This window comes from Corapipo altera, unplaced genomic scaffold (genome assembly GCF_003945725.1).
Source record: "Corapipo altera isolate COAL_440 unplaced genomic scaffold, ASM394572v1 24, whole genome shotgun sequence".
Lineage (NCBI taxonomy): Eukaryota > Metazoa > Chordata > Aves > Passeriformes > Pipridae > Corapipo > Corapipo altera.
In genome coordinates this window covers 3,467,170-3,486,909 of record NW_020884903.1, presented here as the reverse complement: position 1 = coordinate 3,486,909, position 19,740 = coordinate 3,467,170, and the positions used below count along the sequence as shown (strand labels likewise).

The 19,740-nt window shown below is 36.8% G+C and overlaps 1 protein-coding gene across 2 annotated transcripts in view; it reads left to right on the top strand.

Moving 5' to 3' along the window:
• PIEZO2 (piezo type mechanosensitive ion channel component 2) overlaps nt 1–19,740 on the top strand; it is a 297,287-nt gene that overhangs the window by 49,717 nt on the left and 227,830 nt on the right. For both annotated transcript variants that reach the window (XM_027650978.1, XM_027650979.1), the window contains exon 2: nt 570–665. In XM_027650978.1, coding sequence (XP_027506779.1) covers nt 570–665 — 96 coding nt within the window. The remainder of the gene's footprint in view (nt 1–569; nt 666–19,740) is intronic.

The window sequence follows — 19,740 nt, the reverse complement described above, 5'->3', positions numbered from 1 at the left end:
CAGTGAAGGGCAACAAAGATGATCAAAGGACTGGGGCATCTCTCAGAGAGGTTTGGGTCTGTTGAGCCTCAAGAAGAGATGTCTGAGGGGACCTCATCTGTGTATCTAAGTATCTGAAGGGAAGGCTCTTCTTAGTGATGCCAAGCAGTAAGACAAAATGCAATGGTCAGAAAATGATGCATAGAAAGTTCCACCTGAATACGAGGAAGAACTTCTTTATTGTGTGGGTGACCACACACTGGGATGGAGCCCAGAGAGGTTGTGGAGTCTCCCTCACTGAAGATACTCAAGTGTCTGGACACAATCCTGTGCAATGTGCTCTGGGATGACCCTGCTTGATCAGGGAGGTTGGACCAAATGATCCACTGTGGTCCCTTCCAACCTTACCCATTCTGCGATTCTATGATTTATTGAAGGCATGAATTTAAATATTTGTGTAAAAATTGTTAAAATAAGTGGTGAAAAGTTGGTAAGGTAAATAGTAAATTCAAATGGAAAATGCTTTGCGCTATTGAATTTGGTTATGTCAGACTGATTAAGCAATATGTTCTTTTTCTTTTCTCTTGCAGCCTGTGCTTTCCGTTACAATGGGCTCTCCTTTGTCTACCTCATCTACCTCCTGCTCATTCCTCTGTTTTCAGAACCCACAAAAACAACGATGCAAGGTAAGATGTTCATTGCTCCATTCTTCAGAATCTGTCATGGACAGAGTGCATGCAAAAGCCTTGGTGTAGTACAAGGTGAAGTCCTAAACATTTTCCCTTCATTAAGTGATCTAACTTGTAATAAATACTGTAAATTTCCTTACAGTGTAGTTCTACAATACGCTGGTTTTGGTGCTGAAGGACTTCCAACCATGATACATTCTCACCCCAAAGTGTATCGGGACTGTATGATAGTCCTAATAGGAGTTCCTTTTTATGACATTATTTCATCTAGAATATTGACATGGTCTGCATGAAAAATGAGCTTTCAGAACCCTCCTGAAGCCATCCCTCTTTTTTATAATGCCTCGTTTTTAACAGCCCTCTTAAGGTGCTTGAAGGCTGCAATGAGGTCTTCCTGGAACCTTCTCTTCTCCAGGAAGAAAACAACCCTAACTTTCTCAGCCTGTCTTCATAGGATAGGTGTTCCAGCCTTCTGATCATCTTCATGGCCCTCCTCTGGACCCTGTCTAACAGGTCCATGTCTTTCCTGTGCTAAGGACCAGCTAAGAGCTGGAGGCAGCACTCCATGTGGGGTATCACCATAGCGGAGTAGAGGGGCAGAATCGCCTCCCTTGACCTGCTGGCCACAATGCATTTGATGCAGCCCAGGATGCAATTGGTTTTGTAGGCTGCAAGCACACACTGTTGCTTCATGTCCAGCTTTTCATCCATAAGAACCTCCAGGTACTTCTTGGCAGGGCTGCTCTCAAGGAGTTCCTCTTCCAGTCTGTGTTCATGTGTGGGATTGCCCTAACCCAAGTGCAGCATCTTGCACTTGTTGTACCTCATGATGTTCTCTTGGGCCCATTTCTCAAGCTTGTCCAGGTCCCACTGGATGGCACTTCTTCCTCCTATTGTGTCAACTGCATTGCTCAGCTTGGTGTCATCTGCAAACTTGCTGAGGGTAAACTTGATCTCACTGTCTTGTGTTACTGTATGAAGATATTGAAGAGCACTGGTCTCAAAACAGAGCCTTGAGGGACACTACTCGCCACCTGGATGTAGAGCCATTGACCGCAGCTCTCTGGCTGCATCCATCCAGCCAATTCCCTATCCACTGAATAGTCCGTTCATCAAATCCATGTCTCTCTAATTTGGAGATAGGATGTCATGTCGGACCATACAAAAGTCTAGGTAGATGACATCTATTGGTCTGTTGTCAACTGCTGCCATCACCCATCATAGAAGACCACCTTGACACCTAAGCTAATGGAAAAGAAGTGCAGAAAATTGTACAAGGGTACTATTATTAAATAGGATACAGGTTATAAATAAATCAAAGTTTTTCAGAAATTGCTTGGAGTGAGATAGATCTTAATTATTCCTTATCAATATTTATTGGGAGTCTTCATGAATTGCAGTTGAAGTATATTGACAGAGCTATAAAACAAGGCAAGGAATCAGATGAGAATTAGGATGCTTTTGAGATCTAGTCTGTTAGCTATAGGATTCAAATCTCTCATCCCTTGGTGAAGAAACCATCTTCACAAAGTATTACAGTACAGAAGTGGTAAAGGCTGGATTAGCATTTGTATTTTATGCCTTATTTCCTAGACTCTGCTTCCCCAACCATTTTTCATGCAGTTTCTACCAGTCACTCTAATTCACTGTCTTTTGGCAAGGATCCATACCAGTTGAGTGGCCTTAGTTTACGTTGATTGTGTAAGTATCCAGTGGAGCCAAGAAAAACAGACCTGAAAAATAAATAAAGTAAGCATAAAAGGTGGGAAATCCCGCTCTAGGTAAGGCTGTCTGTCATTTTTATAGGGGTAAGTTACAAAGACAGTGTAAGAATGGAACATCAGTCCAACTGTGAGTTTAAGTTTCTCTTAAAAGTGCTGAACATAGTAGTTGAGAGAGAAGCACTCACTGGAATTTGCTTGCAGCTTCTCAGATACTATGCAATTACCCTCTTGGTTTTGTGTGTTCTACTTTTGTTGCCCTTTCTGTGTGTGCCAGGAGAAGTGATTGACAGGATAAACAGAGCTATTTTCTAGATGCCAAGAGTGACAATGGCAAGACATCCTAATTATCTTCTTTTAGAGTCTAAAAAAGTCTATTTGATTTAAGTCTAATTCCTGTGTGATTTGACAGAGTCATCTAGTTTGCATCACTGATGGCAGCAATTTTTCATCAGAGGAAAATGTTTTCTTAGGACTTTGGATAGTTTCCCCATATTGTGTGTCATATTGCATTACACTTCTCCTGAATATCATGTTATGATGTGTCTGTGAGATTTAATTTCTTACATAAATTCAGTATTTCTGAGTGTAAACATTTTGCCACTGTCACCTGTTTTAATTGTGTGTGTGTGTGTGTAGGTGTATCTTTCTAGAAAGTGTTGAGGAATTTCTTTTTTTTTTTAATGTCCAGAGGATGGAGAAGAAAGGGGAAATCTTTAACTATTTTAGCTAAAACCAGTCAAACCACCAGTAAAACAGAGTCAAAAGTTGAATGAAACAAAGTTTATTTAAAAAAACCCCAAACAACAAACCCCAATATCTTTATATATTTTACTTGTATTTTCCCCCCTTTTTCTGTCACTCAAATAGTACTTTTGAATCTTCTATTCTCTTTCTGTTTTATTCAAGTTGTTGTTTTTTTTTTTTCCCCCTGAAATCTTACTTCTTTTAATTAAGTCTTTTTATTCTTTTGAGTTTTCTGGTCTCCTTCGACTAAGCTTTTCTTTCTCATCTCCTGACTCACTCAACTCCTCAGTCACAATCTCTGACCAACATTCCTCTCTCTTGAACTTTCATCTGTTTTTTCAGTTTACCACCTTGCACTTTCCAGTTACTGAACTTATGAAACTTCTTTCCAGCAGGCTATATAATTAGAAATTGATCTGGAATGGATGATGTCAGTCTAGATTAATTTAAATTTGGTCAGAAACTTAAAAAGGTTAGAAACATCGGGGAAAATTATTATACTCATTGAAATAGTTCATATGGTGTTTAAAGCTTAATGAGTAATTTTTTTTTGCCTTTTTCCCCCTTAAATATTTAATCTTCTTAAAAAGTGTAATTACTAAGATAAAGTAGTATTAATCCTTAAACATGGGATATAAGGCACTGTCTGTGTCTTTACCTATGTGCCATATGTTTGTTTTAAGACAATTTTAACTGACAGGTAAAAAATCAACGTCTAGGAAACATCTTCAGTTAGAACTGAAATGCTGAGTTATTTAAAATATAGCTGAATATGTTGTTTGCAGAAATACTGCTAAACTGTCCATGAAGCTGGCTGAACAAGGAAAAATATATTCCAGAGCTTTTATGTGCAGACAAAAATGTATTTGATCAACTCTCTTGTTCAGCTCTATTATTTATAATTCTCGAAATCAGAGATTAAAAATCTGATTAAACGGCAAAATATGCTACTCTGCATGAAAGAACTGTGAAAAAGCATTCATTGCAAATAACATTTCTGGTCTACAGGAGTAATTTAAAACTTGACTGGGCCAATTTTCCAAGGGTTGCTAATGGGAACTGCTTCTGAGGCATATACCTCTTTGCATGTGTTGTGAAGCCATGTTATCTTAGCATTTTTCTATATGAATTATCTCTAAAATCAGTAACCTAGTTCTCCAGATATGACAAATACACAGTGAACTGCGCAATAGGTTAGTTTCTAGCTTCTTTGATTGTGAGACTGTTATATTAGTGATGGTTTTTGCTTTGTGTCTAACTTTTACTGTAATTATGTCCCCATCCTTAATAAAGGCTTGCACATGATGTTTTTATAGAAATACTAAAACATAGATTTGTCCTGTCAATGGTTCATTTAATTGTACTGAATAACTGTTTTATGTGCCTTTTTTCTTTTTCTCTAACAGATGTGAATTTACATTTAGTTAATTTTGACTTTGCTGTGTTTAATTTTATAATTTCTGACTAATAAGACTGTAGCCAGTAACAATGCAAGTAAAAAAAAAAATGAGGGGGGAATCAGTTAATTTCACATATGGACAAGATTTTTCTGAGTCTGCTTATGTTAACGGCCAAAAGAATGAGATTGCTTCTGAGTTAAGATTTACCATGACAAAACTTGTACCTCTATGGAAAAAAATGAACTTGGCACAGCACTCAGATGAGTAAAAATGATGTTTTAAAAATGTGTAGATTGATAAAATGAGGATCAATAATCCAAATAATTGTTAATTGAGCATTATTTTGAGTTTGGTTGAAACCATGGTAAGTGGAAGAGTGGAATTTGTTTTTCAGGTATTAAAGGGCTTGTGATTTGCAATAATCTGCATAGAATTGCAAGATGCAGAGGGTTACACTAACAAATTTGGATCACCAAATATAGCTGAAGAGTTTTCAGGGGAGTATTGATCCAAGTGAATTTGGTAAAAAAATTATACAAATATTATTTTGGCTTTCCTATGGAAACAATGTTCCCGTGTACATTCATCCATTCTATAATGCATTTCTTTTAGTAGCAATCTTTTTACACTCAGCTGCACTCACTTCCATGAGTTTCACACTAAATTTAAGCATCTGACTTTGGATATCTAATTCAGATGTTCAAGATAAAAATTGGGTAAACCTATATATTTACTGAATAGAAGTAGGATTCTCATGATAGTGCTCAGAGTTGACCATTTAAGCCTCCACTGAGTCCAAAGATATTACATTAGAAACATAATTTTAGACCTCATCTACACTGTGAGGTATTAAGACTTCTGAACAAAAAAAGGAGCTTAAGTGAGTATTTTTATGTGATACTCATGAAAGAGAAAAAAGATTGTTAACCTCTTAATTGTAAAATCTTGCACTGAAATATTCGTGGTTGAGAGGTTACAATAAAAATAAAAAAAGTATTTTCTATATTTCTGAATCTTCTGCTCTGACAAAGATTCAGTTTTAGCTTTTCAAAATTTCCTGAGTGTTGCTTCAGAATGAACTGCTACCCAAAATTTATATGTAGAAATCACTTGAAAATAACTTAAAAAACCCAAACCAAGCGAACCAAATCCCTGATTTTGAGAGTTTAACAGAATTCCTCTCCCTCATTAGTCCTGTTAAAACCATCTTAGAGGTGGCAAGTGTCTTACTTAAGCTGTATTAAAAAAAATGAAACATTTAAAAAAATATAACATCCTTATGTGTACACTAACAGATACATTGAAGTAGTCCTTCATGCCTGCTATTATGAACTGTTGATGTTTGCAATATTATGTCTTTCTCTGTTTCAAAGCTGTGAAAAAGATTCTTAACATTTTTGATCTTTTCCATTTAAGCTAGCGCTAATAATTTTCACCACCCAGCAATGTAATTACTAGGATGTGATGAAAAACACAAATCATGTAACTAATTTGGGGCTTTTAAACACCCTGTTTTTCTTAAATTATATGCATAAATAGTGAGTTGGTAGGTTGGAAATACTGATTTTGATTTTGGAAAGACTTGTTTTCATGGTTTCTGTTGCCTGCTTTGAATAGAAATTCAGTTGAATGTGCATCTTAAGCTTACAAGTCTTTTACAGTCTTCACTTGCAAGTCCTTGCTTCAGCCTAAGGAGATGCTTTTAGTTCACGCAGTTGGAGTTCATGACTGGTTTTACTTCCATCTCATAACACTTATATCGCCTCCTATCAGTATATTAGTTTTAGGGCATCGTGGTTAGACTACTTCAAATAGAGGATAACAGCCCACCTAGTTTCACCATCTGAAAGTGCAGCAAAAATAGAGGTACCCGTTTTGTGCATCTGAGGTGTATGACCGAAACCCTATTCCCCCCTACAAGGGATAAAAGCTGTACCTGTTTACTGTATTTTTAATAATATCAATGACCTGTACACTGCATTTTTGTTCTTCAGAGCAGTTTTGGGTCACATCCCAGAATGGACATTGACTCGTTATAAATTAAAATGTATGAATTGGTTACACTGGGAAGGCATATGTTTTAAAACTTGTTTAAACCATGCATTTCAATGAAAAATCTTCATGGTTTTGGGTGGTACAACTTGAGTTTTGACCTATTCTGATGTAGATTTACTACATGTTAATGTGCCTTTGAGAAGGGTTTCACACACATTTTACCTGTGTGACCACAAAGATGATTTGTTCTTTTTTTTGGAAAAGGATTTATTACCTGTTATCCTCAAGTGATCAATAGAAAGTACTCCGGGCAATAATGGAGATGCTTATTACAGGGGATGGGAGAACTCTTTGAGATACTAGTGCAAAGCTTCCATATGAAGATATATTTGTAACTTCAAAAATGCTTTTCAGCAATAAAAAACCCTGGGATTTCTACTGGATTGAGAATGTTTTCTTATGGAGACATGCCAGGCTGCTACATAAACGTGCTTTGGCTCAAGACACTTCATCTCATCTAGGTTTCCCCACTTCCAACATTTGTAAAGGTATTCTCTTGGGAGTGAATGGCGGAGCATGTTACTTATATCAGTGGGCCAAATCCAAGAAGAAGTACTTATTAATGGAAGTTTTAGCAATGTAAGAGTGAAAATGAAGCGATACCTTTACATTAACCACTTTCAGAAATCCTCTTGCATCTTATGAGCCAGTAGACATTTCTCTTATTGGTACTGTGTGCTTTCTCATTATTTATGATCAAAACATTTTCTTATGAAATGAATTAAAAACTCCTCCAAGTAAGGGAAAGTGATCTCTCAAGAAAAATTGCACTGAGAGTGTTGGGTACACGAATATTGTACCTGTCTTAAGTTGTTGTGTATGATAAAAAAATACCTGTGCCTTTCTTACTGCCTTGTAATGCTGTTCCCAGATGGGATATTCCACTCTGAGAATGTTGAGTCCAGTTTCTGGGCTGTTTTACTTTTTGGCTTCCAGAGAATAATTTGTAAGCAGGGATTCATGGTAGGTGGTTGATTAGATGAGGTGCCACTCATTTTCATTATTCTGTATTATATGAATGCTGGCAACGTTTTTGGACCTGGGTATGGCAGAAACTCAGCAGTATGTTTATTGAAGACTTGCAAACAAAGCCAAGAGAGCTGTGGCAGGAATGCAGAAGTCAGGAGGAGAAAATTATTTTAAATTGCAATTAAGTAATTGACAGGGGCTTTTTTTTTTTGGTACGGTTATCAACTATATGGCTCTTTAGAAAGATTCAAATATAAAAAAGGGTAGTATTTCTTGGTACAGAGGACAAAAATTCTTTGGAGGGTTTTGAAATCAGGTCTTTGCAGTTAGACTGGAGTGGGTTTTTTGGTGAGGATTTTTTTTTTGGATGGTAGTGGAAATCCTAAATTATATGGGGGAAAAAAAGCTTTTTTAAGGAGGGTTGTTTTAATTGTAGAACTGAGCACATTTATAGCTGCAGTAGATTTTGTATTACTGAATTTATTTTAAAGCAATATTTCTCCTTATGCATTGAATAACTTTTGTTTTTGGGGAAAAATCAGTTTTGGTTTGATCTGGAAGTGATTTCTTTAGTTATTTTAATGTTTTAAGTTGATCAAGGGCCTATCCCCTGCCCTGGTGACAGTTAGCTTTAGACTGAATTTGTCATAGTTTAATTGACATTGTTTAATTTAACTCTAGCAGTGACTAAAGAACTAGAGCCAAAACAAAGCTTCCTTTTTATCCCAAGGTACAGGTAAATGCAAATTTATTTCATGGAGAAGTAATTTAGAGACAAAGATAAGGAATTTTTTTTCTTGGCAGTAACTCTGAAAACTTCCTTACTCCCCCTCCCCCCATTCATTAAGCTATATGCAACACATAAATAATAACAATTTTACATTTTGTGGCTTGTGAGGATTACTTTTCTAGCTGTACTTTGTATTCTTCTTTTTTAAAATAATTAAAAATTAGTCACTTTTCTTCCTTTCCAGGAAGTACGTACAAAATAAAACTTTTAATATTGTTATATTTGGAAGGTGAAAGTGCAGAAATAGAAATCTAATCTAGAAACAATATAATAGATTAGAGGAGTTTGCTATGAGCTAGCAGTCCTCCTATTTAACATCAATAAAGTGTCAGGAGAAATTTCTGCCATGAGCTGGAGTGAGACAAGGGCAGGAAGTGTGCTTTAGACCCAGCTGTGAAGTAGAGCACTGACAAGAGTGCTTTCCTGAGTGTTCTCACATTCTCAGATTAGGGATCTGACGTGGGCTTGCTGTGGTTGTGAGAGGATTTTAAACTCAGAATGAACCTTGTGGCATGTTTTTAAATTAAATTAAATAATGAAATTATGAAAATGCATTTTACAAAATCATATAAAAATAGCAGCATCTTTGACTGTAGAATATGATTGAATATGCATCATGTAGTCTTACAATCTTAATACTGATTAGATAGGCCACAGATTTTGATGGAAAGAGGGTGTTGCTGGATATGCCAGTGAAGCCAAATTTTAAGAATCTGTTCTCTCCTCTTCTTCATGAAGAATAAATTTCTGAGTTAAATTGCCTTTTTTTTTTTTTAGAGTGTTTCATATGTAAACGATTGAGAAATCTTAGGGTCCCTTTTGTTGTTCTTAGGGTTTTTTTGTTTGTTGGCATATTTTTTTAATTTTTTGTGCATTATTTGTTTGCATTTCAGAATCCACATTTGGAATACACCTCTGAGTGCACAGCAGTCCTGATGTCAAGGGCTTGTAATGGAAATTGATTGTTGGTTGTAAATCTTATAGGTTTTTTTTTTCTTTTTTGGAAATGTATTGGAAGCAGGCTCAGCTTTTAGACATTGACAAAGGAGATAGTTTCCTTGAGCACCCTTCTGCTCTCTGCTGTAGCTGTGACAGTGCTTTGGAGAGCCAGGCTGGCTGCTAGGAGTGCAATAGTGTGAGAACCAACGCTCGCCTCCCTCAGCCTGCACAGCACAGCAGCAAGCATGACCCTCCATCCAAGCCACGCCCCTTCTCCCGCCCTGTTTTCCCTGCAGCAGGGGTAGATCAGTCCTTGATGTAGCAAAGTCTCGTTGTGATGGTTTTGAGATGTCTTGATCGAGCTCTGTCAGAAGCTGTATGATGTAGATATAAAAGGGACTTGAATGTTTACAGTGCTGTGGCTTATTAGCTCTGTAAATCAGTAAGCAGACTGTAGAGAAATTGGAGGCATATTATTAAATCTACATCTACAGTAGAGTAATTTAGAAGTCAAAATTACATTTCAGGAAGGAGGTAAGAGGTTGATAAGATCTGACCGGATTCAGATAATACTAGAGGAGAAAATCAACATGCAATTGTTATATTCTACTACAAATCAGAGGATGAATGATCCTAATAACGATACAGCCAACTCTTTCCCTAAGGTAAACAACTTCTCTAACAATTACTGACTTGTGAAGAACCAGTGTTATTTTAAAATTGGGTTTGGAGGGACTAAGGACGTCAGAGAGAGTTAGTCATCACTATTCTTGTGATCCAAAATTAACAAAAAAAAAAAATCTTTAATGTTTTCTTAACCTGAAGTGCAACATAAGCTTAGGGAAACTGGATAGTGACTGAAGAGCCTCAAGCATTTAGATGTGGTGACATTTCCTAGTTAAAAATGCAACAATCTTTCTAGAACTCCCATTTTAAGCACTGGTGGCTTTTAGGGGTGAACTCCAGACCTAACTTGCTAACTAACAACTCCCACAAATAAAATTAAGAATAAACAGAGAGTTTACAAGGAATGAGCAGAAGGGGAATTATCTTAGAGGTCAAGAAGTGTTTAGATGAAATAGAATTTGCTAGAAGTCAAGCATAGTTAAACTCTGCAAAGGAAACTAAAAAAAAGGAATAAAAATGTGTTTATCCATATAAATATAAAGTAATAAAGAGCATGGCAGGTAATAGGGATGAAGTAGGAATTAAATATCATCTGTGTATGCCCCGAATTTTAGAGACAGGACTGTGTGCTTCAGTTTTGAATCAGGACAATACTGTTAAACCCAGAGACAAAGGCTAAAGTGCCTGCTGGGAAGGAGGTTGGAAAAAGAAAAACTATCATATGTGAGGAAGAAGTAAGACCAAACAGTTTAAATGCTAAAGTTTTAAAGACTGTCTCCCTCCTAAAAGTGAATTTGATACCCTAGCTTGAAGAATGAAAATACTAACTCAAACACAGAAAAAAGGGTGAAATGCTCTTGCATATGTACTCCTGTGAACTTGTATTTTTCAAATTTTGGAATATATTTGTAAGAGAAGAGTAAATATATATAAATATCATGAGGCAACTGGAAAAAGAATTAAATGAAAATATCTGTTCTAAAATGAGGTTATGCTAAACAACCTAGATAATACTTTGATAAGGTCAATTCAGACTGAGTCCTGATAAGGACTGTGTGGTGACTCAAACAAAGAAGGATGCTAATGTACACAAGTAAGAAAGAAGCAGCACATCTGATTTATCTTAAAATAACTTTCCTACTTTGTCATTCTGAAAAGGGAAATAATTGTTTTGGATTTGGATTGGGAGATATTTGAGGAGGAGAAGGACTTTCTGTGTTAAATGAGGATGCTGGCACAACATCTAGAGACTGTGTATGCATGGTGCACCATTGATTGTTTTCTAGGTTTCAGCTTCCAATAAAGTGAGTCTTAAGACCCATCTAATTTCAAAGTGGGATGTGATTCTTTTATGAACCAGAATACATCCTGTGATGGTGGAAAGTAGAACAACCCAACCAATGTCTCCAAACCCACATTATCCAAATAATTTGCTCAATGTCTCCGGCAAACCTGTATGTCAAAGGTAAGAGTCAGATGGTTTGCAGAGGTTTTCTGTCCATGTGTGAAGTAATTTCAGGAGGGTTATTGCATTATTTTACATAGAATGAATAGCTAAATGAACAGTTGCTGGCTTGAAGCTTCCTAGTGATTTGGTTAAGATTATGGGCAATGTTGGAAGGCTTTGGAGCATTACTGTGGTCATTTGAACTGTTTTCAAGAGTTCAAGAGTCAGAAGATGTGCAAGTTGTCTTAGAGGATTATGTTTAGATTTGGAAAATAAAAGAGTAGGAAGAATATAAAATGCATTTTGGGCCTCCCTATTCTTATTTCTAATACCACTGTGTGTTAGACAACCATATTTTACTATGCTGTCATAAAGGAAGACTACAAAACTATTAAGTATGTGTTTTTATTATTATGACTGACCTGTAGGTGAGAGGAATTCCAATAAAATCATTGTGCAATTTTTTAAAAGCAGTGCAGCTGTTCACGTTCACTCCACTGCTGTTGCCTTGTTTGAAGGCAGTCACATTACAGTAAGTCATGTCCTGAATCTACCACACTAGATGATGTCTGAAGAAGCAGTAAGAAGTGAGCCTTGGACAGTATTAGCCAGCAAGGCAGGTGATGACATTAGCATTACTTCTCATTGCAGTTCTTAGCACCATTTTTTTTCTATGAATTACTCTCTGGTAATATCAGAAATTTGTCCACAGAGGGAAACACTATTTCTTTAAAATTAATGCATAATTTATTTTTCTTCTTCTTCTGTGTTTTTCCTTCTCACACTACTTCATCTTATTTCAAAAAGGTTCTGGTAGGGAAGTGAGGTACCTGATTCATTCCTCAAGTTGAGTGCTGAGCATGGGTTTTATTTTCTTTTATTCTGAATTTCATCCTACTCACCTTTTGACAGGAGAGTATTATGATAGAAAATAATACTGGTTTATAGCGCAGTAATTGGTAGATAGTAGACCTCTTTTATCGGATTTCATAGCTAAGCCTGACTTCCTGTGGATGCATTTGAATTCAGAGTCTGAATCCCAAGGAATTTGGAAAGCCTCAGGTAGAGGTCTAGATTGATGCTTATTTTTCATAGATCAGCACTGTACTTTCATGTCATAGTGAGCCTCAAAGACAGTTTACACTATAGGAGTACTGCAGCCTTGTATTTTTCTTTTCTTCTCTTGAAGCAATCTACCTTGCTTTCTCCTGTGTGATTTAACAGATCTGTTTTTTGGTCACTTAGTGCTTTTTTCCTTTCATGAGCACAGAACTACCCTTCTAAGTGAATGAACAAGAAGCTGGGAGGATACAACACATAGATGCTGTTTATGAACTACTTTTTTTTTACAAAGGATTTAAGAGTTAAAGGAGAACCAGGTAGCAAAGTCTTGACAGTTCACCAGTTGTATTTCTGATTGTTCTGAGAAATTGTTTACTGCTGCGATGATACAGGCCCTGGCATCTTCAACTGTGTCTAGACAAGTATCTTTGTAATTTGTATAGATGTGGTACTACATTCAGCCTGAGGACTTGTCAGGCCTTTATGGGCAAAGAATGAATACTGGATTGGACCTCATGCCTGAAGACAGGAATACAGAGCTGTTTTTGTCATTAGGTTTGAACAGACATTTAAGATCATAGAGTCCAACTGTAGGGATAATGCTGGTTCTTAGGGTCTTCTGCCTTTAGGACACCTTGTAGTCTATCTGACATCTGACTGGAAGGTGACTCTCCTAATTTCCCTGATTTCCGTAGCAGTAACTGGTCACCAACAGAGGCACAATTGACAAGAATGTTTTCAAATCATTGGAACATGTAGGTGAAAGAAAAATGTCCTCTCCTCCTGTTGTCACCATTGTCTGAAACGTAGGCAAGCTGTGTGGAGTTGCAATTGCAGGGACTGAGTTTTCAGCAAGAAAACTGCTCATTTGCAAGCTCCCACAAAGCTTGTATTAAATTATTAATGATAATGCTTTTTGTAACTGTTGTTTATATTTGAGTGACAGTTAATGTGAGTTGGACTTATTAGTAAAATAAACAAATAGCATTCAGCAGGCTAGAGAGGGGGGTGTGAGCATGTATGTGTGGAGCAGGAGGCAGTGACAAGATGCTGATCTGTTTGTATTTACATGCCAAGAGCAGCATCTAACTCAATAAGTAAGAGGTTATCCATCAAATATTTATTATGCAGGCCTTCCAAAAGGCTTTTATAAGTCCACAGGAACACCACTTATTAGCTGGAGGACAGAAGTTTTTGGAGTGTTTTATTTTTTCTTTCTAATGATGTACATGTGCGGGCTTATCCTGATATTTCAGTTGTAGCTCAGACATTATGTTGAGAGTGAGACACCAGACATACTTTAAATCGAGTGGGCTTTTTTGTCAACACAGAGGAATAAATTGTGCCCTCATACAAAGCACCCCTTTTTCAGTTCAGGGATATTTAGCTGGTTAGATTTTGCTCACTGCTTTGATTTCTGTTATTTCCGTGGATCTGGTTTATTGCATCTGTCTTAACTAAAGAAATGTTTTCTGGGAAATAAATAGTTCCATGACAAAGATGTATTGTAGTGAGCAGCTGTTTCACTGTAATGGGAGCCTTAATTGAAAGGATTATTGCAGCAAAACATTTCCTATTTTTTTGTCTTGGATGATGTGGCTGAGAAGAATACAATATAGTAGCAAATTCTAAACAAGAATGATGTCTGTTTTGCTTTCTGCTTGATCTTCAGGGTAGCTAAGCCTGAAGATCAGTTCACTCCCCTGGGATCAAATCTGCTGACCTTACTTAGGGAAAACTCCCACTAGCAGTGGGAAATTTGCTTCTGTTAGCAGTGCAGGAAGTGCCCTGTAATATATTAAGAAACCAAGTAAGTCCATAAGAAACCAAACAAAAGGCATTTAAAAGCATTCCCATTACTCTCGGAGAGAAGGAAGCAGAAAATTATTATGCACATGCTCCATAATTAACATTTAAACTTTGGTCTAAATGTGATTTAGAGGGAGCTGTGAACTCTTGAAAATGAAGCTGTTGGTGCAGATGCAGAGCTAGGTGTGCAGTTTGTCATTACTCGAATGCTTCTGTTCTGCCTCTGGATGAAGCGGGGAACTTTAAAACACATCCTCCTCCCCGCTAGCAGATTTGTTAACATCCTGTTCTAATTCAGAGCAGAGACCTGAATCTGGTTTTCCTACACCCAAGTGCACTTGGCTATCAGTGCCTTTTTGCTATCCTTCTTTTCCTTCAAATATCCAATATTCTTCAATAATTTTTGATTATTCTTGCAAAATGGAGCTACTACAGTCCTCGATGCCCGCCTAGCGTCCATCCATGTAGTCACTGCTCTCATCTGAGGAATTATGAGAATCTCAAGATACTGAAAGTCTTCTTGTGCTGAGTTGTATGACAGTGTCTTGTAATGGGCTTCTGAATCTTGTGAAATATTAACAGCAACTTCATTGATACAAAATCTCTTCCCAATCCGCTCTCCCATACCATAACTTTCCATCTTTTGTCATGAAGTGATCATTATCATCATCAAAGTGAGTAAAAAGACAGTAAATCTGAATACGTGCTTATTAAATAGGTAAATTGTGCTCTGAAGACATTAAGAAACTCAGGTGTAAAACACCAACTTGAGCATTTATGTATTTTTTAAGAGAACATGTAAGCTCACAAAATATCCTCTTTCATTCTTTTTTTATCTTGTTTTCACATGTAACATGCTTGACAGTTTGGTGGTGTTTGTTGTTGTAAGAAAAACCAAAGTGATGCATTTAGTGTTTTTCCTATTTAAATAATATTTGAAATAATCATAACAGCTTAGTAGATCTGCAGAAATCCTCACTTTTTCAGACAATTTCAGTATAATCATGTTTCACTTAACTTGGGCAGGAAAATAAGTTAAATCTCCTCTTTTGAAAGCTCTCAGTGAAGAAGAGCTTTTTGTGGAACAAAAGCCAGAAAAGTAGGGAATGAGGTTTTCATCACAGCTGTGCAGTACTTGTCTGGATTATATTCTATACATTTACACAGACGAACAACATTAAAAAGTAAGACCTGTCAGATTAGGTAAGTTTGTGCAAAACCTTTTCAGAACTGAGAAAAACGTTTTCAGCATTTTACTATTATTTTCATTCACTTTATGAAAAAATTCGATAGGAAAAAGCAGAAAGGGGGAATAACACAGGTTTTATTTTGTTAAGTTGTGGGGATAAAGATGCTTGAAAATGAATGAAGAGATAAGGGAAATCCTAGAATTTTGTGTCCAAAATAGCATTATAATTTTCTTTGCATTAAAAGTTGTAAGGTCCATTTTAAGAAGGATGATCATTTTTGGGGAGGTGGGTGGTTGTGAAGAGGAATTGTGTACTATCCATTCTGATAACATGATATGATTCTTGTTCAAGAATCTAAAGGAATTTATTCCTACTCTGTTCCCCCTCCTCCTTTTTTATTGAGAGAGATACAAAAGAAGATACAGCAAAAAATAATGGAGCACTTCAAGTCACACACAGAATGGTGATGTGTAAATGAAGTTGTAAAATAAACAGTAGCTTCAACACACAATCCTTAAAATGAAGGGAAAATTGAAAACTCACTCCTTTGTAAAAACAATGAAAGGGTCTGCAAGGAAACACAAGGTTAGTTAAATTTATCTTTTAAATCCTTTCTTTGTTCATTCATAAAATTCTGTGGCAAAGCTGCTGAGGTCATTGCCTTCCCCTGTCTCACACAGGGCTATAAAAAATTCTGAGCCTGTTCTTTAATTGATCTTTCTGGGTGCCCTGTGATTAAATTCTGGGAAATTACTAAACTATGAGTCACACCATAAAAAGCAATTAGTGGTTGGTTGAGGGTTTGTCTCCCAGCTGAAGCCTCCAAGTTTCTCTTAATACCACATCAATCCATAGGTTATTGCTGGCAAATGGCTTGATTTTATTTTGTAGAAGAATGTTGTGCAAAGTCACAAAGTTTATGTTGGATACTGCTAACACTAAAGTTTTGTTTGAATGGAGCATACTGTCCCTTTTGGCATAAATTCACTGATCCTAATGCATATTGAAGTGTTGGGGTGAGCAGGGAAAATGAGCTTTTGAAAAGAAAATTTTTTTAAAGAATCATTTGCTATTGAGGCTTGTTTTGTTTGTTGGAGTTTGGTTTTGATGCAGCTTTGTCCTCCAGGAGTTGCTTTTTGGCAAGATTGGAAGCTTAGTAGAGAAGTTACTTCTGCAAGGTGGCACTGTTTGTTCTCCTCTGTAGCTACTGTTGGGAGCTGTGTGTAGTTGCAGGGTTTCAGGACAGTCTCTTTTCTGGACAAACAACAGGAAATACACTGCAGTGATCTTTTGGGGTCACTATGTTCTGGTACACTGCGAGCAGAACTCCAAGCTGGGGAAAGAAGACAGTTATCCCGGATGGGCCTTTGACTTTTAGGTTAATGACACTGTGATCCAATAGGTTTGAGTTACAGGCTGGCTTGATATTGTAGGTGGTATGCAAGTATTAGTTCTCTAGTGGGGTGACCTTGCAGTCTTAATTGTATATCTTTCAACAAAGAAATAGGGCTGAAGAGATTGCAGTAGGAAACACGTTTAAAAGTGAAGAAATAGCAAACAAAAATTATGATGAACATTTTGGGGGGGATGGGAGTAGTATTGATGATGTCTTTTTTTTTTTTTTCCCCCTCCAGAAAGTTGGTGCTGTACTTAAATAATTACTACTAGCATATTCTTGAGCTCAGTATCTTTCTTTACAAAATTCAAAGCATAAAGTGGGCTAATGGAACACTTTTAAAAGTTCCTTCAGAAAGCAAAATGCAAAAAACTTCTGGATTTGAGAATTTAAGTATGGTAGATTTCTAAATAATATGTGTAAAAATATGGTTTATACATAAATTATTAATGTATAGATCAATATTTTTGTGATAAAATTGCAGAACCTTGAGTTTATAGGCACTGTTATAAAAACCAGAGTGTTCTGACTGAGTTGGTCCATTACTGTTACTACAGCAGATCCAGTTCAGAAACACAAGAGGCTGTGATGACAAATAGTCATGTAAACCTAAAGCTGATGATATGGCACATAATGCCTCCCATCATGTAAGTTTATAACACAGAATAAAATCTTTTTTATAAGGGCTTTGGTTTAGAATAAATGTGCTAAATGTTATTTTGCACATTAGCCATGAGTGTCTTTGCATTAATACTGAGTGAGCTGAAGTGTGTATGTATGGCCAGTCTGAGCTGAGGTGTAAAGGTATACTAAGTGGTTAAATGTCTAGCTTGGGTCCTGGAGCCAGTCTGGGCAAAATGCAGTGTGGGTCACTCTGCTACACTGCTGCTGCAACTTTTACAGCCTCTCTCTGAAATTTAGTTTAACTGTCCTTACAGTATGCTGTTTTCTGCAGTACAGACACTCTCCAAGGCAGAGAGGGGTTGCCACACCATGCATGGGAGCAAGGAGAGAACCACACACTACGGAGTTTGGGAGAACAGAGGATCTCTCATTCTGTTGTTTTAACTTTGAATCCTCTGCGTACTCACTAACTAAATTACTTTGTATTTGTAGAAATGCTCTCATTATGATATGATCTCCAGCTCCTTATCTTAAGCAGGCCTTAATACTGTGTTTTGTTTTGCTGTGGCTGTTTTGCATGCTCTTGTGGAGAAGTTATATGTTAGACCATTCCAGAAAGTGTAGTACACCCATCACCACCACTATGACAAATATACTTGCTTGTAACCCTATGTTTTTGTTTGGGTTTGTCATCTATATTTTAAATTGGAAAAAACTCTAAACTATTATAGTTCATTATTGTAAATAATAGAGTAATTACAAAAATGTGTAGGGTGCTGTGTGGTCTCGTAGGTCAATATACTTTCTGCCACAGAGAGTTTATTAATGAGATATTGTTGAGATTATCAAATTCATCACTTAGAAAGGGTGATTTTTGTTGCTTTGATGCTTCCAACTGGATGTTTATAGATGGTGTGCATTTGGGCTTTTTAGGTTGTTTGCATCAAGTGTCCGTAGGAAAGGTGTAAGACATGGATTTTTCTGTAAAGTCATCCCACTCTGAAAGGTTCATCCACTTAAAATCACAAATGTGCAGCCACACGTGAGAGAAGGGAATATAGAAAATGCTTCAAATTTCTTTTGCAGGAGCTGTTTTGTTCCTTGGGTTGTTTGACTTTGCATATTTTACAGTGGGTCTTCTAAGTGGGAGGTTTGTGTTGGTCGGTTTTAGTTTCTTATTCTAAGTAAAAAATATAATAGAATCAAGCTGAAGTCCTATATAAATACTTTGAGACCAGTAGCAAAAGTTAGGGATACTTGCAGTCCACTGATGTTTAGAATATGTGTTGTTGCTGGTCACAAACCAAGCCTCACATGTTTGTCTTGGTTCACAACATGCTCCTGTTAAAAAAAAAAAAGAAAAAAAAAAGAAAAGAAAATGTACTCTCAGTAAGAGATTCAGTTTTGTTTTTAATATTAGCAACTTCTCTGCTTAGTAAAAAAAAAACAATTTTCCTCTGTTTGCTAGGTAATGTAAAAGAAGTGCTGAAGAAAACACCAAATTCTCTCAGAGCCTCCTTCACAGCCACATTCATTACAAAAGTATTTCTTGTGATGGGTGTTGAGCAAGTAGCTTTGAGCAGTGTGCTTTGGGTTACCAAGTGCTTCTCAGTCGGGTAGGACAGGCTACGTCTGTCGCTTTGTATTCTGCTCACCATGCAGTACATGGTGCTTTGGGGCTATGACGGAAGAAGGGTAGTGAGGTGGTAAGGTTTTAGGATATCTTGTATTCCCTGTAGCTCCTTGCTAGAAACTGCTTACCTTCAGATGGGAACAGCTTCTGCAACTTTGCCTTGGCTATCAGTGCTTCTGGTGCTGCAGTGATTACTGCTGCAGTAAAAATTGCAGTCGTTGAACGGTGACTCATCTCACCCAGTTCTGTGGCCTCTTATGTGCTGTGGGACAGATCATCAGGTTACAGAAAAATGTGCTTTGAAGAGATTTTTATGTGAATACCTTATTTTTTAATTTTAATTTTTTTTTTAGTTTGATTATAAAAATTTCCTCAGGCTAGAAAAGCAATAAGTGTTTCAATATGCGCATTTGGTGCTGTGTCTTCTGTGGTGTATAATTTGTGACTGAGTCTGGTTTCAGTAAATTGTACTTATTTTGACATTTGGGTTGATACAAATAAAGTAATATAAATACCAGAATTGACTTCTGTGAGTCAGATTTTTGTTGTTGACTGCTCATAACTAGCACGTGCAGCCTTGTTGTCAGAAACTGCGGCATAGTACCAATTTGTCTCATGAATAAACATAGGGATATATACCTGCCACCATTCACTAACATAAAC